Here is a 19,741-nt window from a genome sequence, read left to right on the forward strand (position 1 = left end):
ACCTAATGTTCCAGCCGATCACACTGAAAATGCCCCTGTATCAACTGCTTCAGATGATGATTTTGAAGCCCCGTCCCCACCAACAGTGAAAAACAAGGTCAATTTTGCTGTTGCTAAATGGAAGATCTCAAGCGTACTGTCGCAGGAGTCTCCTGGTGTCGTCAACGTAAGACGGAGCCCTCGCATTGCGACCTCCCCTCGTTTTGTCGTTGCGCACCCAGCTTGATCTGGTGAAAAAGTCCCTGGGAGCAAGCGTCGCCGAACGGTTGATAAATCTTATGTTCCAGACGGCGAGGATGACGCCGCTGATGCGGGTGGTGAAATTGCTGCTGCCAAGGTTTTCCTTCTACCTATTTTTTATTCTTTAATCCATTCTTTTTCCATGTGCTTTGTGAACTTAATTCTCATATGAATCTGAACTTCCTCATATTTATGTGAATCTAAACTTCCTGAATTTTTTTTGTTATTATTATCCAAGAAGGAGATGAGATGTGGCGCAGGTTGCAGTAGAAGAGTGGCTGCTAATGTTGGGAAAAATAGGAAAGGTGGGATTATCAAGAAAGCTAAAACCGGCAACGATGACGATTGTTCAGATGACAGTCCTAAAGGACGCTTCCATCAGACTGTCCGATGCTCTTTGGGCGAAGTAATTGAGGCTGCCAAGTTGCTGAAGGATCCTCACAGAGACAGAGTGCGTGCAGCGGGTTTTGGTTGTGTCTTTGACTGGGTCCTAGAAGGCAACGTGTCACGTGTTTTGTTGTGCTATCTATTGATGAACATGGACACACAAAGGATGAAGATAGACTGCGGGCCTGACAGGGTGTTGACTGTTAACAGAGACTCAGTCCACCATATATTCGGGTTCCCTTGCGGAGGTGAAACAGCCCCAAGACCGTCCGACAGCGGTCATGATGCTGCATTGGCGAGTCTTAAGGCAGAACTTGGTTGAGAGAACTGCCAGTATCAATGCCAAGGATCTCCGCAAGCTGTTGTCTGACTTGGTTAAAGATGAGACCAGAGTTGATTCAGCCGTCAAAGTTTTCTTCTCTGCCCTGTACAACAAGCTTATCTGTCCTGGTTCAACAGTTCGTTTGGGAAGAGAGGCTGCGATGCATGTCAACATGGACTACAATAACATGGCCAGAATGGATTTTTGCCAGCTAGTAGTTGATGAGCTGAAGCGAGCAGCTGAGAAATACCAGAACACACATATCCCACAAATTGGGCCCGAAGGTTGTGGAGTTGTGCCCGTTGTCATGTACTTGGACAGCTGCCACTCAAAGGCTCACTCTGTCATGCACCATCTCACTCCTCGTGCCAACTTTCTGTATGAGAAACCGCTTAAAGCACTATTTTCACAAGATATTATCAGGAATGGCAAAAGCAATCTTTCGAAGTATGTCTTTGGGAAGTTGCCGGTGAGTTAAGACATATACTCTTAACATTAATGCCAACCTTTTTTTCAAGTCATATTGTGTGTGAACTTCCATCTTATACATATGTGAACTTCTTGACTATTTTATTTTTTTTATCCGTAGTGGAAGGGTCGCAATGATATTGCCTATTCGTACAATTTGCCTATTGAAGAACTCCAGATTGAACCTAGCCCCGAGCTTAACGCAGATGATGGACCTGTTCCTATTGACAGCTCTTGCCATGATGCAAATGCTCCTGTTGCTTCTTATAGGCGCGCGGCAGCTCCGGAATGCCCAGGTTCCACCTCTGCGAATGCCATTGCAGAGATTGATCAGCTGTTGGCGAAAGCTATGGAAATGTCGCGTCTTGTGCCAACAACTAAAGACCGCCTTAGCAAGTTGTCTGGTCTTTTTCCCACTGGTCATGGCCCTAGTCCCGATGATGTGAAACAAGCTACCGAGCGCGAAGCCAGTGTCATTGACAGTTTTAAGACCGCCCTAACGTATATGCGCAAAGATTTTGCTGACCTGGCGGCAAATCAAGATTTGATGTGTGCTGGTTTTGAAAGAGAAGCGGTTATCATTGAGAAGCAGATTCGTGAGGAAGCTATGGACAGAGTTCAAGCGTCGACCGAACATGTCCTTGGCCAAGATGCAGCTGCTGCCGAGGTATTTTTTTTTGCTCGTTTGTGAAATCTTTTTTTTATCTGATCTATGTGTGAACTTCTGTAGTTGTGTCATGTGAACTTCCTTTCTTATCTCATGTGAACTTCAATATCTCCTCAGGAGGAAGCAAGACTAGTTGAAGAGAGTGCTGCAGCTGATGCGGCGGCCGAGGAAGGTGATGCTCACGCAGCTGATCATAGGGAAGAAGAATACCAGCCGGACGTTAGTCGTTCCACGTCTATTGAGAGTCCACCCGAAGATTACAGCGAAGAGAATCATGAGAAGTCCACTGGAGATGGCGACAGAGTTGACAACGCTCAAGTTGATGCACCCATTGCAGGCGCAACCCTTCAAACTGAAAGGACAGTTGCTGAAGAACCACCACTCAATGTCATGGAAGAAGCTATTGGTGATGATTCTGACGGGCCCCAGGGTCATCGCGATGGTCCTGCAGCAGAGTCTGCTGTTGACAATGAACCACCCGCTGCTTCTGAACATGTAGCCACTAGTGCTGATGCTATTGCACACATCACATGTGGTGACCATCCAGCTGTAGGCGTCGTAGAGACGGATGGCCAGGTTTTAATAGGTGCTCCCGCTGCCGACGTCAACAAACAGATCAGTGATATCCCGGACGGTGATGGTGGCGTAGGTTGCACCCCGGATTTCCCTCCGAGCATGCAAGATACATGCAAGTATCAGTAACACACAAAATCCTTCCCACACCTATATTTGTTTATCCTTATTTTTGCGGGGGGTTTTCTACATTGAACTTCTGGATGCAGTGATGTGAACTTCTTCTGTTAATTGTTGTGAACTTACATGTTTTGTATTATTTTTTGCTTACTGCTTTGTGAACTTTTCATTTGCCTCTTTTCTAGCAGAGTCAAGTGCTTTTACCACACCTACCGCATCCGCGCTACCAGCCGTGCAAAGGATAAGACAAGTGTATGATGCTGTCTGTAGGCTAAGGAATGACCCCGCAAAAAAGTATGTTGCTCTCCTTCTTTCGTTCCCGTTTGTTTTTTATCATACTTGTTATGCATCAGAACTTTTCTCTCTTTTAAAAAAAAGAAATTGAACCTCCTGACCCACCCATTTGTGTGAACTTCTTGATCCACCATTGTGAACTTCCTTTTGTCTTTTCCCTTTTTCTGTTTTTTTATCCACTGGAACTAATTGAACTTCCTAGATCCACCACTGTGAACTTCAAGTTCTTTTTCATATATCTTTTCTAAATTAACTGAACTCCCCCAGATCCACCTTAGTGAACCTCCAGTTTTTTACAGAATTCTCACGCGAATGTATGATTTTTACTTCTTGCAGGGATATCGTCCTTTTCCAAAATGACGAGTGCGAATGTACAATTGGGCAAGTCGCAAAAGCTTTCCATCCTAATGGCATGCTATGTTCCTTTGTCGTGTCTGTTGGTACATATCTGCTGGGGCAGAAATACAAAAATTCCGACAAGATGGTTATGCCATACGTTTGCTGCGTAAGCGTTTTTGTAGTACTTGTTTTTATTTATTTATTGTTTTGTTTTTTATATGGTGTGTGAACTTCCATGTCTCATTCCTGGTATGGTGTGAGAACTTCCATAACTCATCTGTATAGTCTGTTTCATTTTTACCAGCGGCAGCTTCTTGAAGGAAATTACCAAAGCAGGTGCTTGCAGAAACTGTTTAGTATTCATGCCGAAGAGCGTCTAGACAAAAAGGAAATTGTAAGCATTAATGTCACCTTTTTTTCTGTTGCAAAAAAACGACTTGTGTTTTATGTTTTTGTTTTGTATACTTATTTAATTTTTGTGTTGTGCAGATTCTGTTTGCTACATTTGATCCACCCGACCCTCCAGTACATGGGAATATTGGCCACTTTTGCGTTGTTGGCGTCAATCTCAAGCTGAAGCGCTGTAACATCCCAAAATTTTCCATTTTGGAATGTTAAATAAAATAATTATTTTACTTAAAATGTTGGTTTTAGAAATATTTTGATTGTGAAATTCCGAAGGATTTTGAATTTTTAGGACTATTTAAAATTTTTTTACACCATCTTTGAATATTCAACAAAAGAGTAGATTAATATGACTATTCAAATTATACAACATGGTTGGGAGATTTATATAAGTTCAAAGTATTCTACTTCGACTAATATGCATCTTATAAGTTTATCTGGATTATTCTTTGGATCTTAGTAAATCCTATTTTCCTTTTGAAGGATTTATCAACACGTCAAATTTCCAATTTGGATGCCATGACCATTTGGGAGCATCGTTAGAATTTTTGAATCAATTAGAAATGTTTTTCAACATTAATTTAAATGTTAAAGAGAGGGAATAATATGACTTTCCTGATTATAAGGTTGGAAACATATTCAATGATTCACCTATGTTTTTCTCGATTTTTATTTTGTCATATTCATTTTGTTTTTAAGAAAAAGTTATCAAATATTTGAGAAGAGGATAATATGACATCCTCACGCGCAAATGCTTTTCCAACATACAATCAATAATTGAGAGTGGGAATAATGTGACTTTCCCAATAATATATAGTTAGAAACATTGCTATGGTTTCAAAGTGCGTGATTTGGTGTTATGAATCTATTGGGAATTTATTGAACAATAGAAATATTAGAAGATTTTATTTGGAGTTTATTCAAAACTTATTTTAGTATAAAAGTATTTATAAAAGATTATTTAGGTGGAAACTATGTTTCCTAAGCCTACAACACTTATTTTGATTCACTTGAATTATTTGGAGTTCATATGGTATTTATAAAGCCATATTTAAATTTCTGTGTTTTGTTTTAATTCGAAAGAGCTAGAAAACCCGAAGCCACTTTCTCGGCCAAAAGCCCATCTCCTCCAAGCCAGCCCAGCCCACCCCCCTCTTTTCTTTTTCTTTTTCTCTTTAATTTCTCCCTGGGGCTATCTATCTCCTTCTGACCCATCTCCCAGCCGCAGCCCTCCCTTGGCCCAACTCCACCCGAGCGCCCAGCCCAGCAGCCAAGAGCTCGTCCTCCTCTCGCACACGCACGAACAAAAGGACGTGTCCATCTGCCCGTAACTGCAACCATGATTCCCTCCTTCGATTTTCTTCCTTCCCGCAGGTTTTTCTTCGAAAGGAAACCACCTCGTCAATCCCCACAATCACAGGAACTGATTCAGTCAATCAATCAATTGTTTCCCGTCTTAATCGTGATTTGCGACGGACTCGTCCCGAATGCCGCCCGTCGACATTCAAGTCCCGATCTCCCTCCTCGGCCTATAAAACACGATTCTATTCGCGCCACATCGAGCCTTTGCCTCCCCTCTCTCATTCCCGTATGGAAAGCTTCGCCTCTAAACCTCTGTAACGCTCGGTAGTCCGACGCCCTTCCCCGCCGTTCGTCGCCACCATTGTTGAAGGTGAGTTCGCTCCGAACCTCCGTTCTTCAATTCCTTTCACCGGTGCACTCCCGTGACCATCAATTACCTTTGTGACAAGGTTGTTCGAGCCATCTCCGACGTTGTCCGCGTCTTCGCCGACCGCAAGCCAACACCCGCGCCCCAGAGCTCTGCCCGTCGCTGTCCAGTGACGCCATCGACCCTGCAAGCCACGTCACGATGTTCGCCCCGGCTCTGTGCTCGTCTGCGAGCACTCCTTCGTCGATTTCGTTCATCTCCAGTGAGATTGGGATATGAACTTGTACCTATTTCCTGCACCGAATGCTCTTCCAGTAGCTGTCCTTAGACTTTGATTGCTAGCAACCTGTTGATCCGTTTGTGCTGTAGTTTTCGTATGTGTGCACAGTAACACTAGATCTGCAACTTTGCTTTAAAGCTTTGCAGTATGTATTTGATCTTCACTAGTGAATCGCCGTTGCAAAACTGAACCTTCAACAGCCTCCCATCCTTAGCCGTTTCTCTGCCATGAGTTCAGAAACTTTCATATAGATTAGCCATGTTGTTCTGTCATTAGTTTGTGTATCACATCTCCGTTTAGGATGAAACCAGTGGAAAATGGAAGAGTAGATTGAATACTTATTTTCGTCTTATTAGTTCTTTGTCCTTCGAACCCTCTAGCATCAGTAGGTACTCAGTAGAATTAGTATCTTTGATCTGTCTGAATCTGACTAGCCATCTTTGCAAGCTCATATCTTTTTATCTGTCTTTCCTATTAAGCCAATTGCTTCTGCAACACAAATATTAGATCACCCTCTACACACCAATCCAGATTCTTCACCTTGTTCCAGTTCATATTCAATAGTGTATCTTCAGTTGAAGATCGTATCTGCTGCAGTCTGTTTCTGATTAGCTACCTTCGAAGACGCATATCTGTTGATCCGTAGTTCCAAATCAATTGGTTACTTCTTTGTTGACAAGAGTACACCCACTATAAATTCTGGATCACCTTGTACGCCTTTTAGAGTTCATCTACATCAGCCCATGATCCATAGAAGTTGGTATTCTGTTTCAGCCATCTATTCCAACGTTCCATCTCATTTTGAACCCAAACCCCTTCCTAGCCCTTAGTTCTAGACCTAGGTTTTGTAGTAAAGTATTTGTACTATGTTTTGATAATATTATTATGTCTTCCATGCTTTTGCATATTGTTGTTTCATTTGGAATTCATTTGGAGTTATCGAACATATTGTTTATTATTGTTATTCGTTTCTTCACGATAGATCACTCAGAGTGTGATTCTTCACGACTTGAAGTAAGGATTGTCATAATTTCATAATGTCAGAAAAATTGATCTCATAATTTCTTATTGGAAGGGCAGCCCATACATGAAACATTTGTTTGATTCCGTGGACCGTGTTTTGCTTGGACCTTATGCCATCACGGTATGCTTAGTACTATATCTTTTACCTGTTATCAATATTTGGGTTTTGTACCATATGAACTACACTGTTTATTCATTGTGAACTCCCTTCTTATATCCCCTGCACTGCCATGTGAACTTCCATAGGTGTTAGATGTGAACTTTCTATTGCTGTAATGTGAACTTCCTGTTGTTTTCTGCAGTACATGCTTGATGTTATAAAGTTTTTACCCCCCTTTCCATTTTTACATGTGAACCTTCATGTGGAGGTTACCTGTGAACTCCCTGTGTGCTGTAATGTGAACTTCCTGTTGTTTTTCTGCAGTACATGCTTGATGTTTCCTTGTTCCTGCCCGTGGATAGCATAGGCAACCTGATTGAAAGGTCTCCATTTGATGTGAAGGAAGCGGCCAAAATGTTCAGTCATTATGTGAGGGAATGTGACAACCTGTTGACGGCAAATTTGGGAACTGGCAGCGACCTTTTCATACACTCTGTCCTGAACTTCACTATTTTTTACACCAGCAAAATGATGCGTGTGACTAAATGAAACTTCTTTTTATTCTTTTCATAGGTCCTGATTCCTTACTTCAAGTCGTCCCACTACACGATTTACGGGCTTAACAGGATTACCGGTACATTTTACATTTTCGATACAAGAAGATATAGTGGTTTTCATATCACCAGGGGACAATACCATGCAGAACGCATTGAAGTTGTAAGTTTTTGTTTGTTTTCTAACCCTTATTGTTTCTGTTTCTACCCTTTTTTCACTCATACGCATCTCATGCAGGCGAGGATACTGGTTGCTTTGATGAAGGAGGTGTACGGGGAAGAAGAGTACAACAAGAAGAATCAGTTTGACTGGGTGGCACTCGCAGAAAAGTGCAACTATGTGCAGACATCCGAGCAGGGCGCAAACGAGTGTGCTTTCTATATCTTGAAGCTGGCCACCATATTTGATGGAGAGAAGTTTGTTGAGAAGATAAAGTCAAAAGATGTTAGTAATTTTTGTCATCTTTTATATTATCACCAAGTTATTTCTAAGATGTTTTTACTCGTACCCTTAACTCTGTTTTTATTCTGAGGTTTTTGTTCCCTTTTTTTTTCTTGGCATGTGTTAGCGACGTGTGGAGGACTGGAAGTCAGAGTACATGTACCAGGTGATGTACCACCCGAGGAACGAACTGTCTCCTGATGACTGGCCAAGCACACTCAGAGATCTTGTGCTGCTGCTAGATATTGCGTCGCAATCTCCCGCTGATGCCACTTGAGATTCTTCTCAAGCGCGTGGTCTTCAAAACTAGGCAATTTTATTTTTGTCGGCGCCTTCATGTATGTGATGTATCGACCCATGTGTTGTGAGGTGACACTTGTGTTTTCCGTGCACTTATGTTCCTGTTGTGAATCATCCCAACCACGCTGCGAGTTTAAGTTTTTGTACCTGGTGACTTTGTGTCTTGTATATTGTCAGCAAAACTAATGTGTTTTGTGTGTCTTGTATATCTGGACGTCTGTGTTTATAAAATAGAACTTCCATGGCAGTAAACAGTGAACTTCCATATGCATCCCTATTTTGTTGCTACATTTTTGCCTCAAGGTCATGTGTGCATCTGGACTTCTGCGTTCATAAAAGAGAACTTCCATGGCAGTAAACAATGAACTTCCATATGCATCCATGTTTCCTTTCGCGTGTGTTACGTGTATCATAACTTCTTCAGTATGTACATATGAACTTCCAGTTTCTGCTTCATTCAATGTAACTTTCTCTTTTTCTTATGCTTTGATGGACTCCTGAGTTAGAAGAGACAAAACATCCCCTGAATACAAAAAGAGTGAACTTCAATTTCTGATCTGTTTTTTATTTATGCCTTGTTTCTCCATTTTTTTTCTTGTTTTTGGGCACCTGCGTATTGTGGACTTCTGTCTATTGTAAGATAGAACTTCTAAGCGGTAAAGAGTGAACTTCCATAATAAGTCATGACTGAACTCCCATAGTTAACACAGTGAAGTCTATACATTAATCACAGTAACAAGCTAAACTTCTGTATATTATAGGACAGAACTTCCGAGCAGTAAAGAGCGAACTTCCTAACAAGTTATGACTGAACTCCCATAGTTAACACAACGAAGTCTACACATTAATCACAGTAACAAGCTAAACTTCTGTATATTATAAGACAGAACTTCCGAACAGTAAAGAGTGAACTTCCCTAAAAAGTTATGAGTGAACTCCCATAGTTAACACAGTGAAGTCTGCACATTAATCACAGTAACAAGCTAAACTCAGACGATTTTAAGTGAACTACCCTAATAGTTTTGAATGTACTTTTTTGAAACGCGAACTACTGCAGCCTTGCACTACGTCTTGTGGTACGCATTGGTTGTACCTGCTCTTCGGGGCTGCTCCTTTGAGCAATATTCTGTGATTCCAACTCCATCTGCGTGCGGAGTTGTTCTTCCAGCTGCAACTTCTTGCAAGTCCTAGCATTGTGCCCTCTAATCTTCCCACAGTTGCTACAAGTTCTCTTCTCTTGTGGCACCATATCCTTATCCCCCCATTTTTGTTGCTCTTCAAGCTGCTTTTTCAGGATATCATCCTTGTCAGGGCATGTCCATGAGTTGTGCGAATCCTTCTTTTTGCATATGCTGCACGTTCTTTGTCCTTCTGGAGCAGCGAGAGATGGTTTGTTGTTTTTAGCAGTTTCAAGAGTTTGCTCATTCGTCACTTTTGTCTGGAATTGTTCTTCCTCCTCGCCTTCTCCATCTTGATCTTCTTCATTTTCATCATAATCTTCTACATCGTCCTCATTCTCACCATCGTTTGTTTGGTCTTCATAATCCTCATCCTCATCTGTGTCCAGAAGCTGTTCGTTATCTAGTATTCCTACACCCTGTTTTGCAAGCACATTTCTGATGCATATCTTTACTCTCTCTGTCGCGGTGGAAGTCCCATACACCTTTTGATGGGCCTCAAGGAGCTGTTCCGCCATCTGCCTCTTTTTGCATGTTCTTGCATTGTGCTCTGCTATCTTGTTGCAGTTGCTGCACAACCTGTCGTGGTGGTGTCATGGCAGATGCCATAGGATGGCTTAAGATGGGGCCGATGGATGAAGGAGTAACCGAAGGAGGGAGGGCGTGATTTGAACCACGCACAATACAAGAACACACGGTGTTTACCCAGGTTCGGAGCGCTCTAGATGAGGTAAAGCTCTTACTCCTGCGTTGTTGTATTACCCGAGATATCGAGGGCTACAATGGTGCTCCTTGAGCTGTTTTTTGAGGAGGAAGAACGAAAAGCCCTAGATGGCTAAGTGAGGAACCCGTCTCACAGGAGGGGTGGTGCTTCTATTTATAGGCCAAAGGTGTTACACTGACATGTGGATCAAAAGCAAACCATAGCTACTACTGGGCCCGCCGGGTACACCCCATGGTCCCCTCCGGATTGTCCGGGAGGGGACAATGCAGCTATATGCTTTTCGTATTGCCAGGCGGCATGCACTGTAGCCATGCCTCGGCCTTCGTCATCAGTCCTTCTATGGCGCGTCACTGTGCAGTCGCCCGGCACAGCGACGTGAGCAACGACTGGTTTTTTGTCATAAAGGGAGCGCTGCTTTACTTTGCACCATGTGCCCAGGATAAGACCGTTGGCGCATCCCGGCCTTAGCCGAGATCAAATAGCTTGTGCTTATCCTGCAATCACAAATTTTGTTGCAATTTATTTGGAGTTATTTGGAGCTTCAAATCAATTTTGAGGTTCAAAAACAGAAAATAAATAAAACAAAAGGAAAAAACCGAAGAAAACCGGTCAAACCGGACCGAACCGGACCGGCCCAGCCCGAACCGCCTGGTCCCTCTATCTGACCGGTGGACCCCGCGCGTCATCTTCTCCAACTGCCTCATCCCGAGTCCACGCAGAGCACGCCCCGCGAACTGCCCACGACGTCCACTCCGTTTCCTCCGTGCACAAGACTCCAAATCCGAAACCCCGCGCGTCATATCGAAGCTCCCGAACTCCTCTTCCACTTCTTCCAAACCCCACGTCCAATTTCGCATCGGTTAGGGATTAATTGCTCGCCGGAGTTCTTCACGGACGTCGCCGTTCTTCGCGTTTCGCCGTCGTTCCGGTGAGCTTCCGCCCGCGCCAAACCTCTCCCCTTCCTCCTCTCTCCAGTGCGAACGCCATGACGCGCTCGGCTTCGTGTTTGGGCGCCGCCGTCTTCCCCAACGCCGGCCGCCGCCCACGCCCGCTCGGCCGCGCCCCGAGCCGCCCCGCGAGCCCGCGCCCGTGCGCCGCCGCTCCGCCCACGCCGTACCGCCTCCGTGCGCTGCTCCGCACCACTGCCTGCGCCCCGCGCGCCCGCCCCGCGCCGCCCACCGCCGAAGCCCGCCGTCCGCGCCGCCGGCCAGAACCCTAGGACCGGGCCAGTCAAGTTTTGCCACGTGGCGAGGGCTTTTTTTTATTTTATTTCGGCCGAATTAGATAATGCAATTTTGTAGAAAGGCCCCTACAACTTCAAAGCCCCATATCTTTTAAACCGTTTGTCCAAAAATTGTGATCCGCACCTTTCTGGAATCGTCACAACGTGTAGAATATTTTGGCATTGTTTAATTTTAGTTTCGAACAACTTAGACAGAAGCTATTTACAGAATGGTTGAATATGGTTTAAATTTCAAATGAATTGTTTCAAAATAGTTTTGAGCATGTTATCTTGCTGTAAAATTATTTAAACTTGTTCTCTATCCATTAGGACCAGAAAAGAAATTGTTTTGTGAATAATCATGGCATACAAGTTTAAATATTGCTCTATGTTGCAAAAGCCACACAATCTTTTAATTTAAACCCTAACCATGTTTAATTCATATTAGTTACCACTTTGTTGTTGTTTAATCCGTCCAATCATTTGAAAAACTTTTCAAGACAGAAACGAAACTTTTTACTTTAGAAGTAACGTTTGTGTGCATCATCATAGTGAAGGGGCGCGTAGAGATAAAGAAAAAACTTTTCCTACGCGAACTCCCAAGATCTAGCCGAGGTAGAAGGCCACGAGGATTACCACTAGACGCGCAGTTGCGGATTATTGATGCGGCGCCTTGATGTAGTGCAGTCCCTCGATCCGATCCAGCCGATCCAATCCCGCGATCGTCGAAGTGCTGAACGTACAGCACCTCTGCCGGTATCCACACGTGCGAGGAGGAGCTCCGGCGGCGGACTGCTAGGTCCGGTGCGACGGTTGAATTGAATCGGGCTAGGGTTCTCAACGCATGAGAGTGGAAAAACCGTGCCCCTTAGGCATCCCACGCCCCTGCTTATATATCGAGTGGAAGTGGGCTCCAAGCCTTGTGGCCCATCCACCCTGCGAGTCCAACTCGCATTGTCAGCCCAATTCCAGTTCGGGTCCAACCCGACCAAATACTTGCTCCCGCTCTTAAGTGTGTGACCCCGCAGGCTCATGGCGACTTGGACACGATTGGAGTCCGACTCACAATCGATCAATCGGTAGCGGCTCCTAGCAGAACGTGCCGACTCCCAAGTACCATCGAGTCATGACGACGTACCTTCCAATATGACATACGTCTTAGTCCCTTTTGCCTCACGATATACCTTGTCGAACTATAGGCGATTAATCGTCATCCCTTTAATAGTTCAACTCTCTTCTCGATCTGTGATATACGATTCATCCGACTAACTCTTAGTCGATCGACCCGGTTAACAGTTAACCAAGTCGCGCATGGCCATGCTTTCTGAATCATATCACTCGAGAGGGCCCAGAGAATATCTCTCCAGTCGGAGGGGCAAAATCCCATCTTGGTTATCCACATCACACAGCTTGATTCTCAGGCAACCCGAACTCTGCCTTTATAACTGCCCTGTTACGGAACAACGTTTGACAGAACCTAAGTTGGTGATCCACAACTCGGATTGTGCGATAACCTCAGGTCTAAGGATTACATTGATTGAGACATGCAAATGACGACCTACTCGTTGCATCTCAATATGGGTCAGTCCGACTCGCTAAACTCTTTAGCCGAGTCCGTGTAAGCTGGAATGACATCACCATGCCCATGACAAGTGGAACCGAGTCATCAGCCAACTTTCACATTAGTCTAGGTTATGAGATCTCAGCATGTGTTTGTTTGTAGGCACTTCGCGTGAGGAAGGAGAACATATGGCTAGTGGACTCCGGTTGTTCTCGTCACATGACCGGTGATAAAAATTGGTTCTCCTTTCTCAAACGTGCATCTCGGGCTGAAAGTGTAACCTATGGAGATGCTTCTACCTCTACTGTTGTTGGGAAAGGTACAGTAAAGGTAACCGACAATTTTGTGTTCAAAGATGTTGCTTTGGTTGAAAATCTAAAATACAACTTATTGTCGGTTTCACAAATGATTGATGAGGATCTTGAAGTATCTTTCAAGAAGAGTGCTTGCAAAGTTTTAGATGCTTCGGGTGATCTTGTTTTTGATATATCACGCTTTGGGAAAGTTTTTAAAGCTGATTTTCATGCTGCTTCAAATGCAAAATTTAGGTGTCTAGTTGCCAACACATCTACAGATTTATTATTTTGGCATCGTAGACTTGGGCATATTGGTTTTGATCATCTTACTCGCATTAGTGGTATGACTGTCTTAAATGGTTTGCCTAAACTTAAGGGAGAAAAACATGTTGTATGCTCTCCTTGTAGACATGGTAAGATGGTTGCAGGTTCTCATGCACGCATTACTGGTGTCATGACTGATGCCCCAGGACAGCTTCTACACCTTGATACAGTTGGTCCATCAAGAGTACAATCTTTTGGTGGTAAGTGGTATGTTCTGGTGATTGTTGATGATTATTCAAGATATTCTTGGGTTTATTTTATGGCATCTAAGGATGAGGCTTTTAGTCATTTTAAGAGTCTTGTGAATAGATTAAGTGTTGAGCACCCAGGATCTTTGAAAACTATCAGGAGTGATAATGGAACTGTATTTAAGAATTCATATTTTAATCAGTTTTGCGATGAACTTGTCATTGAACATCAATTTTCTGCACCTTATGTACCGCAACAAAATGGTGTAGTGGAGCGTAAGAATCGAACTCTAGTTGAGATGGCCCGTACTATGCTTGATGAATTTTCTACTCCTAGAAAGTTTTGGGCTGAAGCTATATCTACAGCTTGTTATGTTTCAAATCGTGTGTTCTTGAGATCCAAAATTGGTAAAACGCCATATGAACTACGATTTGGACGTAAACCTGTTATATCTCACCTAAGAGTTTTTGGATGCAAATGCTTTGTTCTTAAATCTGGCAATCTAGATAAGTTTGAGTCTAGATCATATGATGGCATGTTTCTTGGATATTCTGCTCATTCACGTGGTTACCGTGTTTATGTTTACGAGACTAACCGACTAATGGAAACTAGTGAAGTGACTTTTGATGAGGCTAGTTCTGGCTCTAGTCCTCTTGTTTCTAATGCAGGAACACATGTTCAGGGGGAGGGAATATTTTTAGATGATGAAGATGATGAGGAGGATGGCGTGCCCCCTGTTGTCCATGCACCATCTGTAGCTGTTCCTACACCTACTACTATTGCTGCTACAATTGATCACCCTCAGGAGACTACCTCGACTACTCAAGCTGGGGTTGAGCAAGCTGCTGAGTCAAATATTTTAGCACCCCGACACATTCAAAAGAGGCACCCTCCTGAACAGATTATTGGAAGCATGACTGAGAGAGTCACACGGTCAAGGTTTATCGATTCTAACTCTCACAATCATTCTGCATTTGTTGCTTCTTTTGAGCCCAAAGATATATCTCATGCATTTACTGATGAATCGTGGATCAATGCCATGCATGAGGAATTAGAAAATTTTGAGCGTAACCAAGTTTGGACTCTTGTTTCACCACCTCTAGGTCATACCCTTATTGGTACACGTTGGGTTTTTAAAAACAAACAAAGTGAGGATGTTGTTATTGTTCGCAACAAGGCTAGGTTGGTTGCTCAAGGTTTTACTCAAATTGAGGGTCTTGATTTTGATGAAACTTTTGCCCCTGTTGCTAGATTAGAAGCTATAAGAATTTTATTGGCATTTGCTGCATCTAAAGGTTTCAAGCTTTATCAAATGGATGTTAAAAGTGCTTTTCTCAATGGCTTCATTGATAAGGAGGTTTATGTTAAGCAACCATCGGGTTTTGAGAATCCAAATTTCCCAAACCATGTTTATAAACTCTCAAAGGCTTTGTATGGTTTAAAACAATCCCCACGTGCATGGTATGATAGGTTAAATTTTTTTTTACTTGAAAAGGGTTTTACCATGGGAAATGTTGATAAAACCTAATTTGTACTCAAGCATGGCAATGATCAACTCTTTGTACAAGTTTATGTTGATGATATTATCTTTGGGTGTGCCTCTCATGCTTTGGTGTCAGAATTTTCAGAAACTATGAGCAGGAATTTGAGATGAGCATGATGGGCGAACTTACTTACTTTTTGGGGCTGCAAATCAAGCAAACAAAGGAGGGCACCTTTGTACATCAAAGTAAGTATACGAAGGATCTGCTACGACGTTTTGGGATGGAAAACTGCAAGCCTATTATGACACCAATGGGATCTACGACGTCGCTTGATCTTGATGAGGATGGTGAACCTGTTGACCAAAAGATGTACAGGAGTATGATTGGTTCACTTCTTTATCTTGCTGCCTCTAGACCGGATATACAATTTTCTGTATGCTTGTGTGCACGGTTTCAAGCTTCCCCACGTACATCACATTTACAAGCTGTCAAGAGGATTTTCAGGTATCTACATGGCACCCAATCTTTTGGCATTTGGCTTTCTGCTTCCTCTAGTATCATATTGCGTGCATTTTCGGATGCTGATTTTGGAGGTTGTAGAATTGATAGAAAGAGTACATCTGGTACATGCTTATTTTTGGGTGATTCTTTAGTACTTTGGTCTTCTAAGAAACAAAGTTCTGTTGCACAGTCTACTGCTGAAAGTGAATATGTAGCTGCTGCTTGCTGTTGCTCACAGATTTTATGGATAATAGCTACAATGAAAGATTATGGGGTTATTTTAGAAAGTGTGCCACTTTATTGTGATAACACTAGTGCTATATGTATTGCTAAAAACCCAGTGCAACATTCTAGAACTAAGCACATAGATATAAGATATCATTTTCTTAGAGATCATGTTGAAAAAGAAAATGTTGTGCTCAACTTTATAGATACCGAACGTCAATTGGCAGACATTTTTACTAAACCATTGGATTCTTCTCGGTTTGCTTTTCTTCGAGGTGAACTTGGAGTAATCAAACCATACGGGATGGTTTGAGGGGGAGTTTGTTCTTCGTGTACGATACTTGCTTCTTTTTCGTTCTTTTATCTTTAATAAATAAAAAATCTGAAAAAGTAATGAGCATTGTATTCCATCCTGAAATGACATTTTTGCAACCACGTTTATGTTTTGAGGACATTGTCATTTTATATGTATCCTCGTATGAAATAGTCTATCACATGATTTCTAATACGAATGATAACTTGAACTAAATCTTGTCATGGTTAAACTTTGTTAGCTATTTTGGTCTTGGATACTTAATTACTAGCAATGATGAAAATATAATGGTATCAAGGTTCCAAATATACAAAGACACGTGGTGTCAAGCAATTTTTACTAAATAAATATGCCAATGTCGCACTACATCTTCACGAGACTGCTTACCATTGCACTTTGGTATGAACTTGGAAGTTGCTGTGTTTATTGAAACCTGTGTCTTAAGCTTCTGATTGCTTACCATTTGCCTTAAGCTTCTGATTGTTAATCATTTCACTTTGGACATAGGCTTGGCATGGTGTTTTAAATCTAGGCTTGACAAGGTTGAATTGACTTGGTATATAAATTCAATGAAAATAAATATTATGCTTTTATAAAGTGCTATGTTTAATGTAATGTGTTGCAAGCTATTTTGTATTCAAGTATTGATGTAGTTGACAAGGGGAGACCATGTCTTGCAATAAATCGTAACAATACTTGATTGTTAGTCATGTGTAGATTACATCATACTTATATACATGTCGAGTACAACTACTTTTTACATGACTTGGATGCACAATTATCATGTCCATGATGTTTCATAATGCTCATTACAAGAAAAAAAAATCGCTTTTAGTTTTTAAAAAAAATTGAAGCGGAGGAAATATTTTTGTGTGGTTTTGATGAAATTCATTGTCAAAGGGGGAGAGATTTCAACACATATACATATCATATTTTACCTTTTATTGGTGTTCTTTTATTGGTGTTTCTCCAACTTTTTGATGTTTTTCATTTTCTTTTCAAAACCTTGAAAATCTGAGAGTTAAGTGAATGTGTATGCCAATCAATGTTCAATGTCTAGTGTTGTTAACGAGAGGTTGCCAATGTTTTCATCAAGGGGGAGATTGTGAAATCATATGTGACGTGTAACATTGGCAAGTGTTTTAGATGAAACATTGATGTGGATACTTTCGATAATATGGATATTTAAGTGATGACATGTATCTTGTTTGGACATAGTGCTTTGCTAGTGGTGTGCTGATCCATTAGTTTCTTATGTGAAAACATGGCGTGAGTTGTGTGAAACTTACCCTGAGTCAAGTCGTGGACTTGTGCTCGTACTAGTTATTTGTGTGTTCGCTTTCAGGTGTTGCCGGAGCTAGAAGAACGTGGTCGATGACGGGATCGAGAGACGAAGCTTGGGAGAAGCTGAGGTCGAGGATCAAGGTCATGCGGGACGTTCGTGCGAAGGAACAATGGAAGTGAAGGCTACGATGATCCGGGAGGGCACCGGTTTGTCGTATGTTGTTTATACCGGAGATGTACGGTATTGGAGATATTCGATACGTGATGGTCGAGTTTTGAAGACATCACAAGAAGAGTTGATGGCATGAAGTGACATCGAGGTGAAGATATGTAGGTCCAGCCGTGGCTGGATGAGAGCTGTTTAAATATTAAACAGTAGAGTCATCAAGATGGCGTCGGATGGAAAAGTGATCCACATAAAACTTGTGCGCGTCGTCGAGACGAACAACTTTCTTTTGGAGTCATCTCAATCCGAGGTCGTATGCGGGCCCCATGGGCAAAATACTGACCGGGACAGAGGAGTCCGTGTTGGATTCGGATTCGGTTTAGGGTTGCGAATTTTCCCTTATAAATAGAGGGCATCCTAGCTAGGACGTGAGGGAACTCAAAGCTTTGGATCTAGATCAATTCTTGAAGAGTTCTTGGATGCATGGTTGCATCTTTTGTAATCGATCGACATCGTTGCAATAAAGAGATTCGTTGGCGGTGTCATCTCTGTTCTTTTCGGATCTTCGTGAAATCTTCGTGCTAGATCTTTCTAATACTTTGGTGCAGGTTCAACACAAGTTCATAATACTTTGCTGCAGGTTTATCACGAGATTAAGAGAAGATTGCGATTAATTCATCTTTCTTGTTATTCCTCGAAATTGGTTTTAGATTAATCCTCGTAACTTTCTGTCAGCTGTTAGTATTTTGATCATATCTTTTGATTGGTAAGTCCGATTGAGCTGATTCTTGTTGCGTTGGTTAGATAATTTTAATACCTTTCTTTTCCATACTCACACGTATTTTTTGGTTCATCCAATCAAAAGTTACGGCTGTTTTACTATCACGGACAGAAAGGTGATTTAGCGTTTGAACTTTCGGGAAAAATTTTAATTTGCTTCCGCGCAATCATTCACCCCCCCTCTGATTGCCTATCTCGATCTCACAGGTACTATCGTGGGGGAAATAACTACATTATGATATTGTTATGCCGTTCGCTATATGAAATGTTTTGTTAGATGTAAGGCAAAACAACTAATTCAATGAACCATCATGGGTGGGCTGCTTGAGGATTTTGAGGATTAGCGGCGTCAGGTCCATTTCTATGGGTCTCTCTGAGTCGAGTTCCTGTGGATTCAGAAATGGATCGTCCATGGATGTCTCTCCCGTGGATTCGGGGAGCGCCTACGTTGCAAATGTGGAATGCCACCTGGGGTAACCGAGACTGGACTAGTTTCCTATTTAGTAGCTTTCAGTACAACCACAATGCTATATGGGCTCTGGCGAGACAAGAGTAAGTTGTATGAACCTAGACCCGAGGAATTGTACTGAGGTAGCCGTGTAGGGGGAGCGTGATTCTCTCGTGGTTTAGGGAATTACCTCTGAAAATCTCGTAATCGATGCCGTTGCTACTCTACCCTGAGGATAGCAAGGGATTAACACGTCGGTTTCTTGTGGGGAATGTGCACAAACTCTCGAGAGCGTCAAAACTAAGTACTTAGCCGTGTCCCCGGCAACGGACAATTTGAGCAACTAGATGTGGAGCTATAAGAAAAGTCTCACTCATTCCAATTTCTTAAATAAAATGAATGGTTTGAACAGGGTAGGAGCACTTGATGAATCCACTTCAATGTGCTCTAGGTTAATAGGAGCATGTGTGTGTCTACCCCGTGTCCAATAGTTAACATTACTATAACATTCCTTTGTACTTGGGTAAATTATACTCTGCTTCCACACAAATAGCCTTGAACCCCACTTTGCCACATTATGCATATACTTGGTAGGCTCTGATATAACTCCTAGTGAATCTTGCCAATACATTCAATGTATTGACCCTAGTGGCTGCATCGTTTAATGATGCAGGAAGCTCCGACGACGAGTAAAATGTACGTTCTGCTTGTTTGGGTTACGGGCTTACATTCCAACACGCTCTACCGTGGTGTTGATGTGCCCTTGTATCTTTCGCTTTCTGCTGCTAAACAGTTGTTTTATTTCCAGCTAACCCGTGAGGTTATGCGAGTTGTAAGTACCTTTTAAATTCTGGATGATACAT

The 19,741-nt window shown here is 42.4% G+C and overlaps 1 protein-coding gene across 1 annotated transcript; it reads right to left on the reverse strand.

Annotated features, from left to right (window-relative positions):
* Positions 1–9,127: 9,127 nt before the first annotated feature.
* LOC104582354 (DNA polymerase alpha catalytic subunit-like) lies at positions 9,128–9,879 on the reverse strand. Its single transcript, XM_010231830.1, has 2 exons — positions 9,277–9,879; positions 9,128–9,142 (listed from the first exon to the last, which is right to left on the reverse strand). The coding sequence occupies exons 1-2, from the start codon at positions 9,877–9,879 to the stop codon at positions 9,128–9,130; spliced, it is 618 nt and encodes a 205-aa protein (XP_010230132.1).
* Between the last annotated feature and the right edge of the window lie 9,862 nt (positions 9,880–19,741).

Source organism: Brachypodium distachyon, chromosome 1, assembly GCF_000005505.3.
Source record: "Brachypodium distachyon strain Bd21 chromosome 1, Brachypodium_distachyon_v3.0, whole genome shotgun sequence".
Lineage (NCBI taxonomy): Eukaryota > Viridiplantae > Streptophyta > Magnoliopsida > Poales > Poaceae > Brachypodium > Brachypodium distachyon.